Below are 19,586 nucleotides of genomic sequence, written 5' to 3' on the forward strand. Positions count from 1 at the left end.
AAGCAGGCCATACTAGATTTAATAATGAGTAATGAGCCAGATTTAGTTAACAGCCTAACGGTGCGTGAACATAATATGATCGAGTTAAACGTTGTGTTCGAAAGGGAGAAATCTGTAACAGCGTAACAGAAACACTTAAGATTCTAAAATTAGGTAAGGCTGACTTCAATGGAATGAGACAGAGACTGTCCACAGTAAACTGGGCAAATCTGTTAATGGGTAAGACGACAGAAGATCAGTGGCAGATGTTCAAAAAAGAATTTAACATGTTACAGAACCAGAACCCCTCGGGCAAGAAGTCTACTTGCCAAAGAAAACAGCCATGGAAGACAAAAGAGATAAGGGACAACATAAAACTAACAGAAAAAGCACACAAAAATGCAAAAAATAGCACAGATCCTGGCAACTAGGAGAGATACAAAGTGCAACAAAGAGTGACAAAATAGATAGCAAGAGCTATAAAAAGGGAGTGTGAAAAGGAAATTGCAAGGGATATCAAAATCAACACAAATGTTTACATTTATATTAGGGTAAAGAGAGTGGTCAAGAGCAATGTGGGCCCCTTAAAAACTGATAATAGCGATATTATAAATGAAAATAAGGAAATGGCAGACCTGTTAAATAATTACTTTGCGTCAGTATTTACAGTTGAAGAAGAGGATAGCATGCCAGACACCACAAGGAAACTAATTTTGAATCAGGGACGGGGACTCACCATAATTAACGTAAGCAAATTAATAGTTATGAAGAAAATAATGGCACTAAAGAGTGACAAGTCCCCTGGACCAGATGGTTTCCATCCCAGGGTTTTAAAGGAAATAGTTGCGAACATTGCAGAAGCCCTAACTATAATCTTCCAAACTTCTCCTGATTCAGGAACCATTCCTTTAGATTGGAAAATTGTATATCACTCTGCTATTTAAGAAAGGTGAGAGAAGGAAATCAGGGAATTATAGACCAGTTAGCCTAACATCTGTTGTTGGGAAATCAATAGAGTCTATAGTTAAGGATAGAGTGACTGAACACCTTGAAAATTTTCAGCTGGTCAGAGAGACCCAGCATGGATTTGGTAGGTCATGCCTGACGAATCTGATTGAATTTTTTGAAGAGGTAACAAAAATAGTGGACTATGGAAGTTGTTTATATGGACTTCCTGAATGCATTCGATAATGTCCCTCAAAAGAGACTGTTAGTTAAAGTTGACGCTCATGGAATTGAGGGCAAATTATTGACCTGGTTAGGAAATTGGCTGAGCAGCAGGAGACAGAGAATAGGGATAATGGGTAGGTAAGGGGTGATCTGATCGAAGTTCATAAGATATTAAGGGGAACGGATAGGGTGGATAGAGAGAAACTATTTCCGCTGTTTGGGGATTCTAGGAGTAAGGGGCACAGTCTAAAAATTAGAGCAAGACCTTTCAGAAGTGAGATTAGAAAACATTTCTACACACAAAGTGTGGTAGAAGTTTGGAACTCTCTTCCGCAAACGGCAATTGATACTAGCTCAATTGCAAAATTTAAATCTGAGATAGGTAGCTTTTTGGCAATCAAAGGTATTAAGGGATATCGGCCAAAGGTGGGTATATGGAGTTAGATCACAGATCAGCCATGATCGGAGCAGGCACGAGGGGCTGAATGGCCTACTCCTGTTCCTATGTTCCTACTCAAATTGGCAGGATGTGACGAGTGGTGTCCCACAGGGATCTGTGTTAGGGCCTCAACTATTCACTGTATTTATTAACGACTTAGATGACGAGATAGGGAGCCACATAAGTTTGCCGATGACACAAAGATAGGCATCATTGTAAGCAGTGTAGATGGAAGCATAAAATTACAGAGAGATATTAATAGATTAAGTGAATGGGCAAAACTGGCAAATGGATTTCAATGTAGGCAAGTGTGAGGTCATCCACTTTGGACCTAAAAAGGATAAATCAGAGTACTTTCTAAATGGTGAAAAGCTTGAACCAGTGGAGGTTCAAAGAGACTTAGGACTCCACGTACATACATCATTAAAATATCATGGACAGATACAGAAAATAATCAAAAAGGATAATGGAATGCTGGCCTTTATATCTAGAGGACTAGAATACAAGGGGGTAGAAGTTATGCTACAGCTATACAAAGCCCTGGTTAGACCACACCTGGAGTACTGTGTTCAGTTCTGGGCACTGCACCTTAGAAAGGATATATGGGCCTTGGAGGAAGTGCAGTGTAGATTTACTAGAATGATAAATTATGAGGCGAGATTATACAAACTAGGGTTGTATTCCGTGGAATTTAGAAGATTAAGGGGTGATTTGATCAAAGTTTTCAAGATATTAAGGGGAGCTGATAGAGAGAAACTATTTCCGCTGGTTGGGGAGTCTAGGACTAGGGGTCGTAGCCTAAAAATTAGAGCCAGGACTTTCAGGAGTGAAGTTAGGAAACAATTCTACACGCAAAGGATGGTGGAAGTTTGGAACTCTTTTCTGCAAACGGCAGTTGATGCTAGCTCAATTGTTAATTTTAAATCTGAGATTGATAGATTTTTGTTAACCAAAGGTATTAGAACATAAGAACATAAGAAATAGGAGCAGGAGTAGGCCAATCGGCCCCTCGAGCCTGCTCCGCCATTCAATAAGATCATGGCTGATCTGATCCCAACCACAAATCTAAAGAACACAAGAAATAGGAGCAGGACCCGGCCACTCAGCCCCTGGGCCCTCTCCGCCACCCACAGGGCATTGACCGATCCGAACTCAGCTTCATGTCCAATTTCCTGCCCGCTCCCCATAACCCCTAATTCCCTTTACTTCTAGAAAAGTGTCTATTTCTGTTTTAAATTTATCTAATGATGTAGCTTCCACAGCTTCCTGGGGCAGCAAATTCCACAGACCTACCACCCTCTGAGTGAAGAAGTTTCTCCTCATCTCAGTTTTGAAAGAGCAGCCCCTTATTCTAAGGTTATGCCCCCTAGTTCTAGTTTCACCCATCCACTGCATCCACCCGATCAAGCCCCTTCACAATCTTATATGTTTCAATAAGATCGCCTCTAATTCTTCTGAACTCCAATGAGTAGAGTCCCAATCTACTCAACCTCTCCTCATATGTCCACCCCCTCATCCCCGGGATTAACCGAGTGAACCTTCTTTGTACTGCCTCGAGAGCAAGTATGTCTTTTCTTAAGTGTGGACACCAAAACTGTATGCAGTATTCCAGGTGCGGTCTCACCAATACCTTATATAACTGCAGCAATACCTCCCTGTTTTTATATTCTATCCCCCTAGCAATAAAAGCCAACATTCCGTTGGCTTTCTTGATCACCTGCTGCACCTGCATACCAACTTTTTGATTTTCTTGCACTAGGACCCCCAGATCCCTTTGTACTGCAGTACTTTCCAGTCTCTCGCCATTAAGATAATAACTTGCTCTCTGATTTTTCCTGCCAAAGTGCATAACCTCACATTTTCCAATATTATATTGCATCTGCCAAATCTCCGCCCACTCACCCAGCCTGTCTATATCCCCTTGTAGGTTTTTTATGTCCTCCTCACTCTCTACTTTCCCTCCCATCTTTGTATCATCTGCAAATTTTGATATGTTGCACTCGGTCCCCTCCTCCAAATCGTTAATATAGATTGTGAAGAGTTGGGGACCCAGCACCGACCCCTGCGGAACACCACTGGTTACTGGTTGCCAGTCCGAGAATGAACCATTTATCCCAACTCTCTGCTTCCTGTTAGATAACCAATCCTCCACCCATGCCAGAATATTACCCCCAATCCCGTGATTTTTTATCTTAAGTAATAATCTTTTATGTGGCACCTTGTCGAATGCCTTCTGGAAGTCTAAATACACTACGTCCACTGGTTCCCCTTTATCCACCCTGTACGTTATATCCTCAAAGAACTCAAGCAAATTTGTCAGACATGACTTCCCCTTCATAAAGCCATGCTGACTTTGTCCTATTAAATTATGCTTATCTAAATGTTCCGTTACTGTCTCCTTAATAATAGACTCCAAAATTTTACCCACCACAGATGATAGGCTAACTGGCCTATAATTTCCAGCCTTCTGCCTACTACCCTTTTTAAATAACGGTGTTACATTAGCAGTTTTCCAATCTGCCGGGACCTCTCCTGAGTCCAGGGAATTTTGGAAAACTATCACCAAAGCATCCACAATCCCTACTGCCACTTCCCTCAAGACCCTAGGATGGAAGCCATCAGGTCCAGGGGATTTATCCACTTTGAGTCCCATTATTTTACTGAGTACCATCTCCTGAGTGATTTTAATCGTATTTAGCTCCTTCCCCCCTCGAGCCTCCTGTTTGTCCAGTGTTGGAATATTCTTAGTGTCCTCTAACGTAAAGACTGAAACAAAATATTTGTTCAGCACTTTTGCCATCTCCATGTTTCCCACCATTAATTTCCCGGTCTCATCCTCTAAGGGACCGACGTTTGCCTTAGCCACCCTTTTTCTTTTTATATAACTATAGAAACTCTTGCTATCTGTTTTTATATTTTTTGCTAATTTCTTTTCATAATCTAACTTCCCTTTCTTAATCAATCCTTTAGTTACTTTTTGCTGTCTTTTGAAGACTTCCCAATCTTCTATCCTCCCACTAAGTTTGGCTACCTTATATGTCCTTGTTTTTAGTCGGATACTGTCCTTAATTTCTTTACTTAGCCACGGATGGCTGTCATTTCTTTTACACCCTTTTTTCCTCAGTGGAATATATTTATTTTGAAAGTTGTAAAATAACTCCCTAAATGAACACCACTGCTCATGTACCGTCTTACCCTTTAATCTATTTTCCCAGTCCACTTTAATCAATTCCGCCCTCATACCATCATAGTCTCCTTTATTCAAACTCAGTACGCTTGTTTGAGAATCAACCTTCTCACCCTCTAATTGGATATGGAATTCAACCATGTTGTGGTCGCTCGTTCCAAGGGGATCCTTAACTAGGACATTATTAATTAATCCTGACTCATTTAAGGGATATGGGGCTGTGGAGTTAGGCCACAGATCAGCCATGATCTCAATGAATGGCAGAACAGGCTCAAGGGGCTAAATGGCCTACTCCTGTTCCTATGTTCCTCTTGTGGATTTAATTTTCTCTGTGTGCTATTTTTTGCATAACTGTAGATGCATTTGCAAAAGTTGCTGTCTGCCATATTTTAACAGCCATGAGCACTTTAAAATAAAATTGGTCTATAATTAGCACGCAGAAGGAGTTAAACCTAACGGTGGTTTGTTGTTTCTTATATTAAGAACAAAAATGATCGTTCGAAATTCCTCACGTCCTCCAGTGCATTCAGTGGTGACTTACGACACTGATGCAGGAACGTCTTAATTTCTGCTGTAACATTGAATTTAGCTCAAAGCCTTTACATTATATATAAATGAGCAAAATCAAGAAAATTAGTTCATTCTCATAAAGCTATATACCAGTACATCAAATGATGACAGTGCACAGTCCTTCACTAAAAGATAGATGATATAAAAATTAAAAGTTGTACAACCTCCCAATTTGTTATAGTTGAAGTAATTATTAAACATTATTAGAAAAGAATCTGGAGATATGTGTGATAAGTCATGTAATACCAGATTTATTTTGTAATAAATGTAATATGTAAAAAATATAGAGAATTGAGCTCTCCAATGGCTCGGCAGGTTTATCCATTGAATAGCGGAGCTATACTGCCTGGGAAGCTCTTCAGTTCAGTTTTCAGTCTGTGTTGACTTTATTGACTTCTACCAGAGTGGTATTAAGGGCACTGGAACTGGCCTCTACTCCCAGTGTTTGGGAAGTGAAAATCATCGAAGGTTCATGCCCCTGATCACGATCCAGTAACTGCTGCTAGGAGTGCACATGTGTGGATGTTGAGTGGAGGACAGAATTGGGTTCAGTTGTGATGTCCTCTGAGGTAGAATGGCCTATAATATTTACTTTCAAGGCTTAACATGAATAATGACCACTTGGGGGAGTTATTGAAGGGCAAGAGGAGATCGTGGAACCATATCCCAGCAAGCAGTCAATTAATCATGGCCTACCGGGGAGATGCGGAGGGGAGAGAATTGGTGGGAAAAAGCAGAAAATAATTATACAAAGAACTGCCCATCCACCAGTCCAAAAGTAGAAGTACATCAGGACAAGCCATTGTTACCTGCCCACAGGTACTATATTGTTTAGCATAAGAATACACCACAAAGAACTTGAAAATAATAAAGTTGAGCTCTACTTTGACCTGTCAAAAAATTGTCCTGAATGTCTGTGCACCTGAAATTGTTTTGATTGCCTTCCTGCTTGGTACAGCTTATATAGAACAAATGATTTGATTCACTCAAGGATCGTTGTAAATTACCAAATTATTTGTACCTTTGTTTTTTCACCTAATCTGGGAAACCTCATTAACTAATCTTATGGAAATGTTTTATATTTGCCTTTGCAGCTCTGCATTGTCCACCAAAGAGCTACTACGTGACCTGTGCTCCAGCTTGTCCTCCTACATGCAATAATATCTACGCAGGATCCAGCTGTGACAAGCCTTCTATGTGTATAGAAGGATGTGTATGTGACAATGGCTTTGTACTGAGCGATGACAGCTGCGTTCCAATCAGTGAATGCGGCTGCAGGGACAAAAATGATGATTATCATCGTGTAAGTATATCTGAAAAAAACTTGCTGAACTTATTTCAGGAAAGATTACAAATTTAAATAAGTAGTTATTCATGTTCGTTGGCATAAGGTGCCTTGGCTCAGTGGTAGCACTGACACTCATACAGAAATAGATTGCAAATAATAAATAATTCAGTAGCTTGTCTCTGTAACCAGTAAACATCTCACACACATTGTATCGGAAAGTTTTTGATTATTTCTCACTATTAATAGTCAGGAATAAAGTAGAGTTACCGACATTTAAAGGGCAGGGTTGCTTTGCAACAGAGAAGCTGCTGAGACAGAAAGGCCAGCTTAACGATTCAAAGTAAGGCCCGCTCATCTAGCGCTAACTCGATCCACCTGCGGCGAGATTGAAGAACCACACGTGTGAAATATGCCAAGATCCGGTCCAGATCGCATGGGGATGCTGTCGTTCCATCCCTGGGTTATGCTACCACACAAGTAGATATAGGGCAGAATGAGTCAACTCCAACAAAAGTAAGATGCTTAGACCACTTCAGGGAAAGGCTGGCCCTGCTGCTCCTGAGAAGGAGTTCACAGCACACGGGTTTGTAACAGGCCCCTTAACCAGAACTAACAAGTCCTGACAGAGTCCCACATAGAATATTAACCTGTCTTTTTTCATTTCAGACATTGATAAACCAACTGTGAATGTCCAGCATTTTCCGTTTTTACCTGATATTGGTGTTCATTATTTATGCAGTTGAGTTTTTCTTGGTAAAGGTATTATAAAGCATCAGTGGGAGTTGTGTACCATTCCTTACAAATGTGCACTGTATAGCCCAGTCATATGGGCGTATCCATATTGCTTTAATAACATTTGTGACCAACTATTTCAGATTGGAGAGATATGGCTGACCCCACACTGTGCCCAAAAATGCAGCTGTAAGAAAGGCAGTGAGATAAACTGTACAGACTATGGCTGTAAACACAACGAGAACTGCAGTCTGAAGAGAAATGGGCAATATATCTGCAAACCCACTGGTGTGTAACTGAAAGTGATATCTACTATATTCTTCAGGATGTATTAGCATTTAATGCATTGTTTTTAATAAACCAGACCGTGAACTGTTCACCCATATAATTCCCCCCAAGAGGGTAAAATGTTTGCGAGTGAACCAGCTGACTCATTTCTACACTGCTGTCTTCAAAACTTGGTCAGTTTTACTAATTATGAGATATAACATTATTTTACACAGTTTGTGCTTCTATAAATCCATTAGGTACTTTTTACTTAATTTTCTTACTTGCTTTTCTGAAGGCACTAATTCCCGTTCACCCATCACCGCTGTGCTCACTGACCTACATTGGCTCCCGGTCTGACAATGCCTCGATTAAAAAAATTCTCATCCTTGTTTTCAAATCCCTCCATGGCCTTGCCCCTCCTTATCTCTGTAACCTTCCCGAAGCCTACAACCCTTTGAGATCTCTGCACTCCTCCAATTCTGGCCTCTTGCGCATCCCCGATTTTCTTCACTCCACCATTGGCGGCCGTGCCTTCAGCCGCCTGGGACCTAAGTTCTGAATTCCCTCCCTAAACCTCTCCACCTCTCTCTCCTCCTTTAAGATGCTGTTTAAAACCTACCCTTTTGACCACCTGTCCTAATATCTCTTTATGTGGCTCGGTGTCAAGTTTTGTTTGATAATCGCTCCTGTGAAGCGCCTTGGGATGTTTTCCTATGCTAAAGGCGCTATATAAATACAAGTTGTACTTGTTGTATGGTTCCACTGGTTCTGGTACCTTGGTCAAGGGGCCATTTCTTGTGTGACCCTAGACAGTGAAAGTCAGCAGGATATTTAACTGTGGAGGGCATCACAATAGCGTCAGATATTGTCTTTGTCTGACATTTGTATACGTTCACTTTGTAATAGGGACCACTAGATGGTAATCAGGAATGTCTCCATATCATCCTCCTCCTCTGTGTTCCTGACATTTTCTTCTCTCTTGGTATGATACGATGTTTACTTGTGCTTCCCTCCCATGACATAATATCGTGTAAATTTGACAAAGTAATATCCTTACATGGAATAATGCACATTAGTGCCTATCTCAATGCATCACAATGAACGAGCTCTACAGATTGCATTACTACTGGAATGAGCATTTATAAGTCATGTTTGCGCTTTGGAGTGTGAAGCTTTGGATGTGATTTTGTGGTAATTTTTACAGCAAGAACAAATACTTTTATAGATCAGGCCAGGAACAGCACCTACATAGCTCACTTTTGTGTTAGCAAGATTCTAAATGTATTTATTTTTCTTAGGCTTTAATAAGTGTACTATTGGGAGAGACCCATATTACTTGGCCTTTGATGGTTTGGTCCATCACTTCGCGGGTAAGCGTTTATACACTCTGGCAGAAACATCCGGCATTCCCGACAGACTGCAGGTTCAGGATTGTTGGCAAGAATGCACCTCTGAAGAAAAGGAAAGGCATTACTCACCTGCAAGAGGTCTTTATCGAAGTGTATAACCATACGGTTCAGTTCAAAGAGAAGCGGAAACTTGTGGTGAGTTGGCAAACCAGCAGAATTTAAGTGGAAAATCTAGGCCTATTTTAATTTCTCAAGAAGCACAATCGCAGAGTTTATTGTGTTGCTTATATGACTGGTTTTAAAGCTGATTCTGTATTTCACGTTAGACACTTAGGGGGTTAAATTGGTTAACCTTCAGATCTGGGCGCGGACATCGCGCCTGGTGGTTCCGATGCAGGTAGCATGAGACATTCGTGCTGCCTGGTCACTTACCTCATCGAAGCGCAGCACGGAGACCTAGCCACGATGTTTGCACCAGGTTTGCACTTCTCACCAGCAAAGTGGTGGGGGGTGCAAATATCGTGTGATTTGCTCACACCTCTTAAAGGTAGGCTACACCTCTTATTTGCAAAAAATAAGATGCGGGTCTGCATGGAGTCTGAACGAAGATCAGACATCGTACACGTAAAACACAGATGCAGGTCCCGTCCCTGTGTTTACAAACAGTTGAGTTATATTAAAACATTGAATAAAAGTTGCACACTACTAAATCCCACATCCTTCAAACTGCATGCCAGACCTCACCAATCTGCCAAGTTGAGTTTGTACCAGGCCTGCGAGAGTGCGTGCACCAAGGTTCTCTGCTGATGCACTAGAGGCCTTGGTGCAAGAGGTGGACAGAAGGAGGGGCATCCTATATCCACAGGGTGGGGGGGGCAAGAGGCCTTCCAGACATATGCTCAAGAGGCAGTGGAAGGCAGTAAGGGACGCAGTCAATGCCAGGTGCATAGCACCATGAAGATGGATGCAGTGCAGGTAGAGGTTCAGTGCTTTGATACGAGTGGTCAAGGTGAGGTCAACCGTCAAGTGGCATCTCCTACCAGCTGCACCACTAGTCGCATCAAACCAAAATATTGATAAAAACGGAGAAAATAGAATGTGAAAATAAACTAGTGAGAAATATAAAAACGGATTGTAAGAGCTTCTACAAGTATGTAAAAAGGAAGAGAGTAGCAAAAGTAAACGTTGGTCCCTTAGAGGCTGAGACAGGAGAAATTATAATGGGGGATTCAGGAAATGGCAGATGCGTTAAACAAATATTTAGTATCTGTCTTCACAATAGAAGATACAAAAAGTATACCAAAAATAATGGGGAACCAAGGGGTAAATGAGAGTGAGGAACTTAAAACAATTAATATCACTAGAGAAAAAGTACTGGACAAACTAATGGGACTAAAAGCCGCAAATCCCCTGGACCTGATGGCCTACATCCTAGGGTTCTAAAAGAGGTTGCTGCAGAGATAGTGGAAGAATTGGTTATGATCTTCCAAAATTCTCTAGATTCTGGAACGGTCCCAGTGGACTGGAAGGTAGCAAATGTTACCCCGCTATTCAAGAAGGGAGGGAGAGAGAAAACAGGGAACTACGGGTCAGTTAGCCTAATCGGTCTAGGGAAAATGCTGGAATCCATTATTAAGGAAGTGGTAACAGAGCACTGAGAAAATCATAATATGAATAGGCAGAGTCTAGGAACAGCCATGATCTTATCAAATGGCGGAGCAGGCACGAGGGGCTGAATGGCCTACTCCTGTTCCTATGTTCCTATGTTCCTAACATGGCTTTATGAAAGGGAAATCGTGTTTGACAAATTTCTTAGAGATTTTTGAGGATGTAACTAGTAGGGTAGATAAAGGGGAACCAGTGGACGTAGTATATTTGGATTTTCAAAAGGCATTCGATAAGGTGCCACATAAAAGGTTGTTATACAAGGTAAGGGCTCGTGGAGTTGGGGGTAATATATTAGCACGGATAGAGGATTGGTTAAATGACTAAAAACAGAGAGTAGGGATAAACAGGTCATTCTCAGGTTGGCAGGCTGTAACTAGTGGGGTACCTCAAGGATCGGTGCTTGGGCCTCAGCTATTTACAATCTATATTAATGACTTGGATGAAGGACAGAGTGTAATGTATCCAAGACAGAGAGAGAGAGACCTGAAAGGCAGAGAGAGAGAGAGAGAATGACCAGTTGTATTAAAAACAGATAACTTTTTTTCGCATCCATGAGGACGGCCTCAACCGGGATCTTGGGTTCATGTCACGCTACATGTAACCCCACCAGCGAAAAAAAGTTATCTGTTTTTAATACAACTGGTCATTCTCTCTCTCTCTCTCTCTCTCTGTCTTTGTGATCTGACCCCTTGTGTATTCAGTATTCTTGGATGTAATGTTTCCCTGACTAACCTGTCTGAACACCATCCACTCCTTTGATTGCTGTGATTATCTCTCTGCCGAGGTGTGATAACGGGCAGTTGGAAAGATTATCTGTAATCACCAGGCATTGTTCTCTGACTATATATGCTGTGCCTTTATGGAACCCTTCACTCACCTGACGAAAGAGCAAAGCTCCGAAAGCTTGTGATTTCAAATAAAGCTGTTGGACTATAACCTGGTGTTGTACGACTCCTTACATTTGTTCACCCCAGTCCATCACCGGCATCTCCACATCATGAATATATTCAAGGTTGAGATGGATAGATTTTTGGACTCAAGGGGAATCAAGGGATATAGGGATCGGGCAGGAAAGTGGAGTTGAGTTTGAAGATCAGCCATGATCTGATTAAATAGCGGTGCAGTTTCGAGGGGCCGTATGGCCTACTCCTGCTTCTATTTCTTATATTCTGATCCACTGCTGCATGCACAACATCCCCCATCACCCACCTATCAATAAAGTCTTTCAATCAGGAGTCAACTCTTCCAATCAGATGCTTCCTCTCACCCTCACACATTACCACTGTTGCAAGCCGCACACCCACAACTCACAGGTCACACAGCTATTCAACCATGACAGGCACATCACCCAGACATCCCGCAAGACACTCACCTACACACTTCTCGCTTTCTTGCAGGAGAAGGTGGCACATAATAGGAGGCAGCAAGTGGCAGTGGCATTTAGCCCCTCGAGCCTGTTCCACCATTCAGTGAGATTGTGGTTGATCTGTAACCTAACTCCATATACCCACCGTAGCCCCATATCCCTTAATAGCCTTGGTTCACAGAAATCTATCAATCTCAGTTTTGAAATTAACAATTGTGCTCGCATCAAATGCGTTTGCAGAAGAGCGTTGCAAACTTTTACCACCCTTTGCGTGCAGAAGCTTTTCCTAACCTCCCTCCTGACTCTAAATGTTAGGCTATGTCCCCTCGTCCTGGTATTCAAGTATAGGGGACCTCGACAAACAGGTACAAATGCATCAGCAGCCAAAAGCAATAATCCATCATCTAACCTGTAAATCCTGCACGGTCCCTTTTAATAGCGCCAGTGGGGTCCTCCAGGCCGTCTAAGACATGTTCAAGTGTTTGTGGTTCAGACAACGCGTTGAGTGGAGCGATAAGTGCCAAAATAGTGCCTATGCCTTTAAATCAGCTTTGCACACTGATATAATGCATTCTCTCCTTACTTTACATGCTGCCGGCAATCGCTATCTGTGTCTGCATGAAACCCTTTACCAAGTTGGCGTCTGGCGCACGTCACGCTAGAAGCGTGCACCATTTTGAAACTTTCCCTTAATGTTGTTTATACATCCTACCATGTTTTGTAAATTTTTTAAATAGAAAGTATTTAAAACAAAAGAATCAAAAACAAATTTAAACCTCAAGAGCAATAAAAACTAAAGCTGCAGGTCAGTAATCTGTAACAGCAGTGTTCACAGTAAGAAATGAATGACTTTGTTACAGGTGGATGGTGAACTGGTAAAGCCCCCAGTTCAGCCTCATGATGATCTTTGAATCTACCAGAGATCCAACAGGCTTCACCTGGAAACAGACTTTGGCCTAGCTGTCAGCTTTGATGAGAAACAGAACTCAGGTACTGTGTTATTTCTAGTTGGAAGCGACAGTGAATTAAACTTTATGGTAAATAAAATCTTTCAAAGGGTGTGATTTAGGGTTTTCCATGTTATACAATATGTAATTGATCTTCAATACTAACTACTGATTAGCCAGCTAACCTCGCATCCAGACATTTAAAATTGCATTGATAGCAGTACTTCTGTGTTAGACAGCCTGACTGAATATAGCAGCACTAAGGGGAGTGGACATTCAGAGTTATAAAAACAATCTGGCCTTGTTGCTATCATATAAGCTGAGGTATTCTGCAGAAATTTTTCCAAAACCCATCACAATAACCCTGCTGTGACTTCCTTCTTTGTACTAAAATATAAAAAGTGGTTATGCCCAGGGTTCACCTGGTCAAGGCATTGACCCAGGCTTGATACCCTTTGTGTTAAGTTAGCTGATCTCAGCAGGAACGGAGGTCACAGTGCGACAATTAATTTCAATGGCTTCGGGTTAGGGAAGAGGAAACCCATCCAGAGGCTGTGTTCTCATTTGCTATCCAGTGACCCCTCCTGGAAGAGTGTACGTGTGCGTGCACATATGTGTGTGCGCGCGTACACCAGATGAGAACAGGTTTACATTTGACTTTGGTGCCCCTCACAATTGAATAGGTTCACATATGAAGAATGACCACTTGGGCAAGGTAGCCAATGCCCACAGATCTGCATACCAGCAAAGAGCCAAAGTCTTCAGGAGAGGAGGAGAGAAAATCGGCATAAAGGGGACAAGAACTAATAAACCTAGTAACGTTTACCTGTAGTAGCAGGCAAAATCATTGCAACTCTGATCGTGTGATTGCACTTGTCTCTGTGTACCATGCCTCATTAAATAATTATTGCAATATGATCATCTAAAAGGTATTATTTTTATGTCCAGACCAGCAGTAATATTAGGCATCTAAGTCATTTATTAATGTAAAGACTGAGGTGGACTTCACTTAGGGTGGTTGCACTGCACTATTGATGTACTCTGAAAGTTTAGTACCAATAATTGCTTGTTTAACGTGATGCCCCCAGCAACAAGGGATGGTTATTACTTTTGATAGTCTTCTCAGTGACTGCACTGCCGACTAAAGTTGAATCTGAGTTTCTAAAGCAGATTCAGTGACTAACTGTGAACTGCTGCAACCTTTTATAATGCCGATTATGGATCACCCGGCATCGGACCACTAGGCACCGGACACGACAAAGGCAAACCGAGCCCAGTCGACCCTGCAAAGTCCTCCTCACTAACATCTGGGGACTTGTGCCAAAATTGGGAGAGCTGTCCCACAGACTAGTCAAGCAACAGCCTGACATAGCTATACTCACAGAATCATACCATTCTGCCAACATCCCAGACTCTTCCATCACCATCCCTGGGTATGTCCTGTTCCACCGGCAGGACAGACCTACCACAGGTGACGGTACAGTGATATACAGTCAGGAGGGAGTGGCCCTGTGAGTCCTCAACATTGACTCCGGACCTCATGAAATCTCCCAGCATCAGGTCAAACATGGGCAAGGAAACCTCCTGCTGATTACCACCTACCGTCCTCCCTCAGCTGATGAATCAGTCCTCCTCCATGTTGAGCACTACTTGGAGGAAGCACTGAGGGTAGCAAGGGCACAGAATGTACTCTGGGTGGCGGACTTCAATGTCCATCACCAAGAGTGGCTCGGTAGCACAACTACTAACTGAGCTGGCCGAGTCCTGAAGGACATAGCTGCCAGACTGAGCCTACGGCAGGTGGTGAGCAAACCAACACGAGGGAAAAACCTACTTGACCTCGTCCTCACCAATCTACCTGTCACAGATGCATCTGTCCATGACAGTATTGGTAGGAGTGACCACCGCACAGTCCTCGTGGAGATGAAGTCCCGTCTTCGCACTGAGGACACCATCCAACGTGTTGTGTGGCACTATCACCGTGCTAAATGGGATAGATTCAGAACAGGTCTAGCAGCGCAAAAGTGCGCATCCATGAGGCGCTGTGGGCCATCAGCAGCAGCAGAATTGTATTCCAGCACAATCTGTAACCTCATGGCCCGGCATATTCCTCACTCTACCATTACCAACAAGCCAGGGGATCAACCCTGGTTCAATGAGGAGTGTAGAAGAGCATGCCAGGAGCAGCACCAGGCATACCTAAAAATGAAGTGCCAACCTGGTGAAGCTACAACTCAGGACTACATGCATGCTAAATAGCGGAAGCAACATGCTATAGACAGAGCTAAGCGATTCCACAACCAACGGATCAGATCAAAGCTGTGCAGTCCTGCCACATCCAGTCGTGAATGGTGGTGGACAATTAAACAACTAACGGGAGGAGGAGGCCCTGTAAACATCCCCATCTCGATGGTGGCGGAGTCCAGCACGTGAGTGCAAAAAACAAGGGTGAAGCATTTGCAACCATCTTCAGCCAGAAGTGCCAAGTGGATGATCCATCTCAGCCTCCTCCTGATATCCCCACCATCACAGAAGCCAGTCTTCAGCCAATTCGATTCACTCCATGTGTTATCAAGAAACGGCTGAGTGCTCTGGATACAGCAAAGGCTATGGGCCCCGACAACATCCCGGCTGTAGTGCTGAAGGCTTGTTCTCCAGAACTAGCCGCGCCTCTAGCCAAACTGTTCCAGTACAGCTACAACACTGGCATCTACCCGACAATGTGGAAAATTGCCCAGGTATGTCCTGTCCACAAAAAGCAGGACAAATCCAATCCGGCCAATTATCGCCCCGTCAGTCTGCTCTCAATCATCAGCAAAGTGATGGAAGGTGTTGTCGACAGTGCTATCAAGCGGCACTTACTCACCAATAACCTGCTCACCGATGCTCAGTTTGGGTTCCGCCAGGACCACTCGGCTCCAGACCTCATTACAGCCCTAACATGGACAAAAGAGCTGAATTCCAGAGCTGAGGTGAGAGTGACTGCCCTTGACATCAAGGCAGCATTTGACCGAGTGTGGCACCAAGGAGCTCTAGTAAAATTGAAGTCAATGGGAATCAGGGGAAAACTCTCCAGTGGCTGGAGTCATACCTAGCACAAAGGAAGATGATAGTGGTTGTTGGAGGCCAATCATCTCAGCCCCAGAATTTTGCTGCAGGAGTTCCTCAGGGCAGTGTCCTAGGCCCAACCATCTTCAGCTGCTTCATCAATGACCTTCCCTCCATCATAAGGTCAGAAATGGGGATGTTCGCTGATGACTGCACAGTGTTCAGTTCCATTCGCAACCCCTCAGATAATGAAGCAGTCCATGCCCGCATGCAGCATGACCTGGACAACATCCAGGCTTGGGCTGATAAGTGGCAAGTAACATTCGCGCCAGACAAGTGCCAAGCAATGACCATCTCCAATAAGAGAGAGTCTAACCACCACCCATTGACATTCAACGACATTACCATCGCTGAATCACCCACCATCAACATTCCTGGGGGTCACCATTGACCAGAAACTTAACTGGACCAGCCATATAAATGCTGTGGCTACAAGAGCAGGTCCAAAGCTGGGTATTCTGCAGCGAGTGACTCACCTCCTGACTACCCAAAGCCTTTCCACCATCTACAAGGCACAAGTCAGGAGTGTGATGGAATACTCTCCACTTGCCTGGATGAGTGCAGCTCCAACAACACTCAAGAAGCTCGACACCATCCAGGACAAAGCAACCCGCTTGATTGGCACTCCATCCACCACCCTAAACATTCACTCCCTTCACTGTGGCTGCAGTGTGTACCATCCACAGGATGCACTGCAGCAACTCGCCAAGGCTTCTTCGACAGCACCTCCCAAACCCGCGACCTCTACCACCTAGGACAAGGGCAGCAGGCACATGGGAACAACACCACCTGCAAGTCACACACCATCCCGACTTGGAAATATATCGCAGTTCCTTCATCGTTGCTGGGTCAAAATCCTGGAACTCCCTTCCTAACAGCACTGTGGGAGAAGCTTCACCACACGGACTGCAGCGGTTCAAGAATGCGGCTCACCATCACCTTCTCAAGGGCAATTAGGGATGGGCAATAAATGCTGGCCTTGCCAGCGATGCCCACATCCCATGAACGCATAAAAAAAAAAGATTCATTTTCTGTGTGCCACGGCAAAGAGTTATTGATTAGCCCTGCCTTATTTTCTATATGACAACAACTTGTGCAAGCGACTAACTGCTTTTGACACAAATTCCATTATATTCTCTGAGTATTTGTCAAATTAATAAAATGTGATCATGGAGCACATTTTGCTATAGCCTGCGTCCCTTCAATAAAAACTGGTTAATCAGCTGAGAGACTATCCTTGAAATCACAACAGGACTTTATTATTTTGCAAGGGATTACTACTTATGGATAAAGCATCAATTGAAGTTAAGGTATGTTATACATTTTGTTTGGGTGGCTCAGATATTGTCCCTTTACAAAAGTGGTGTGCAGATGCACCGGCATATTTTCTATCAAGTGTGCACACGCACAACTCAGTTGCTACAGGACACCACAACAAGTCTTTCTTTCTGGACCTATGCTCTGACTAGCTGGAGGGGAGATATCAAAAAATCATTGAAACTTTTATTTTAGAATATATTTGTTGTTTATGCATCTGTTTGGTCTGAAAAGTCTTCTCCCCTTAATGGTCTGGTCTGGTCCTTGAAGGGATTCCAGCAAAACTCCAGAACATCCATCTAAACATCTTCACAGTTCAACCACAGTTGGCTGTTTTCCACAGACAGTATTCGCAGCAACATAGGAACCACCATTTTAAATGGAGTATTTGAAAGACAGAGATAGATACTGGGGTCGATTTTAGGATGGCCGAGCGGGTGCGTTGGGGCTCATAAAATCGGGCAATCCCGGAGCGGGTCCGGAGCCCGGCTCCGAACCGCCCACTTCCGGGTTCCCCAGTGACGTGTTCGGGTGCACGTGCAGCTCCCGCATGCGGGATTCCCACCGGCAATTAAAGCCGGTGGGATGACAATTTAAAAGGAGCCGAGCCGAACGGAGGGAGCGTCCGATAAAAGGCGGGATTTCAGAGCGTTGAGAACAGCTGAGAGGAGCCGAGCCGAGCGGAGGGAGCGTCCGATAAAAGGCGGGATTTCAGAGCGTTGAGAACAGCTGAGAGGAGCCGAGCCGAGCGGAGGGAGCGTCCGATAAAAGGCGGGATTTCAGAGCGCTGAGAACAGCTGAGAGGAGCCGAGCCGAGCGGAGGGAGCGTCCGATAAAAGGCGGGATTTCAGAGCGTTGAGAACAGCTGAGAGGAGCCGAGCCGAGCGGAGGGAGCGTCCGATAAAAGGCGGGATTTCAGAGCGCTGAGAACAGCCGAGCCGAGCGGAGGGAGCGTCCGATAAAAGGCGGGATTTCAGAGCGCTGAGAACAGCTGAGAGGAGCCGAGCCGAGCGGAGGGAGCGTCCGATAAAAGGCGGGATTTCAGAGCGCTGAGAACAGCTGAGAGGAGCCGAGCGGAGCTGCGACCGAGTTCGAAGTGACGTCAGGAATCAGATCGGGACGCGACACAGGGGAGGCACCTGATTGGTGAGTAGGTTCAGGTGAGTATTTCTCCTTATCTACAGTAACTGAAGTAAAAGGAAAGGGAAGGTCTGCTGGTCTTATAGGAAGTAGCGTTTATTTTTTAGTGAATCAAGGTCCCTCGTGTAGTTAACATTCTCTAAATTGAGAACAATTTAAAGGAGTAAACTCCTTAAAGGGAGTGGTAAGTTGTTTTTCTTTCCTTTTTTTTTCTCTTGACATTGTAGTTGTTCTTAAGCTAATTTAAGGGTTAAGTCATGGCAGGAGATCCCAGCGCCGTGTCATGTTCCTCTTGTGGGATGTGGGAATTCAGGGCTCCTTCCTGTATCCCTGATTCCTTCACCTGCGGGAAGTGTGTCCAGCTGCAGCTATTGTTTGACCGCTTGACGGCTCTGGAGCTGCGGATGGACTCACTTTGGAGCATCCGCGATGCTGAGAAAGTCGTGGATAGCACGTTCAGTGAGTTGGTCACACCGCAGATAAAAATTACTGAGGGAGATAGTGAATGGGTGACCAACAGACAGAGGAAGAGTAGGAAGGCAGTGCAGGGGTCCCCTGCGGTCATCTCCCTCCAAAACAGGTATACCGTTTTGGATACTGTTGGCGGAGATGGCTCACCAGGGGAAGGTGGCAGTGGCCAGGTTCATGGCACCGTGGCTGGCTCTGCTGCACAGGAGGGCAGGAAAAAGAGTGGCAGAGCTATAGTGATAGGGGACTCGATTGTAAGGGGAATAGACAGGCGTTTCTGCGGACGCAACCGAGACTCCAGGATGGTATGTTGCCTCCCTGGTGCAAGGGTCAAGGATGTCTCGGAGCGGTTGCAGGACATTCTGGAGGGGGAGGGTGAACAGCCAGTTGTCGTGGTGCATATAGGCACCAACGATATAGGTAAAAAACAGGATGAGGTCCTACAAGCTGAATTTAGGGAGTTAGGAGTTAAACTAAAGAGTAGGACCTCAAAGGTAGTAATCTCAGGATTGCTACCAGTGCCACGGGTTAGTCAGAGTAGGAATGACAGGATAGCTAAGATGAATACGTGGCTTGAGAGATGGTGCA

At 44.1% G+C, this 19,586-nt stretch overlaps 1 protein-coding gene across 1 annotated transcript in view; it reads left to right on the forward strand.

Moving 5' to 3' along the window:
- The window catches only part of LOC137331731 (IgGFc-binding protein-like), a 130,541-nt gene that overhangs the window by 103,791 nt on the left and 7,164 nt on the right, over positions 1-19,586 (forward strand). Inside the window, exons 55-58 of the mRNA XM_067995718.1 lie at positions 6,440-6,648; positions 8,542-8,617; positions 8,934-9,005; positions 9,343-9,462. Of these exons, the coding sequence (XP_067851819.1) occupies positions 6,440-6,648; positions 8,542-8,617; positions 8,934-9,005; positions 9,343-9,462 (477 nt within the window). The remainder of the gene's footprint in view (positions 1-6,439; positions 6,649-8,541; positions 8,618-8,933; positions 9,006-9,342; positions 9,463-19,586) is intronic.

Source organism: Heptranchias perlo, chromosome 13, assembly GCF_035084215.1.
Source record: "Heptranchias perlo isolate sHepPer1 chromosome 13, sHepPer1.hap1, whole genome shotgun sequence".
NCBI classification, from domain to species: domain Eukaryota; kingdom Metazoa; phylum Chordata; class Chondrichthyes; order Hexanchiformes; family Hexanchidae; genus Heptranchias; species Heptranchias perlo.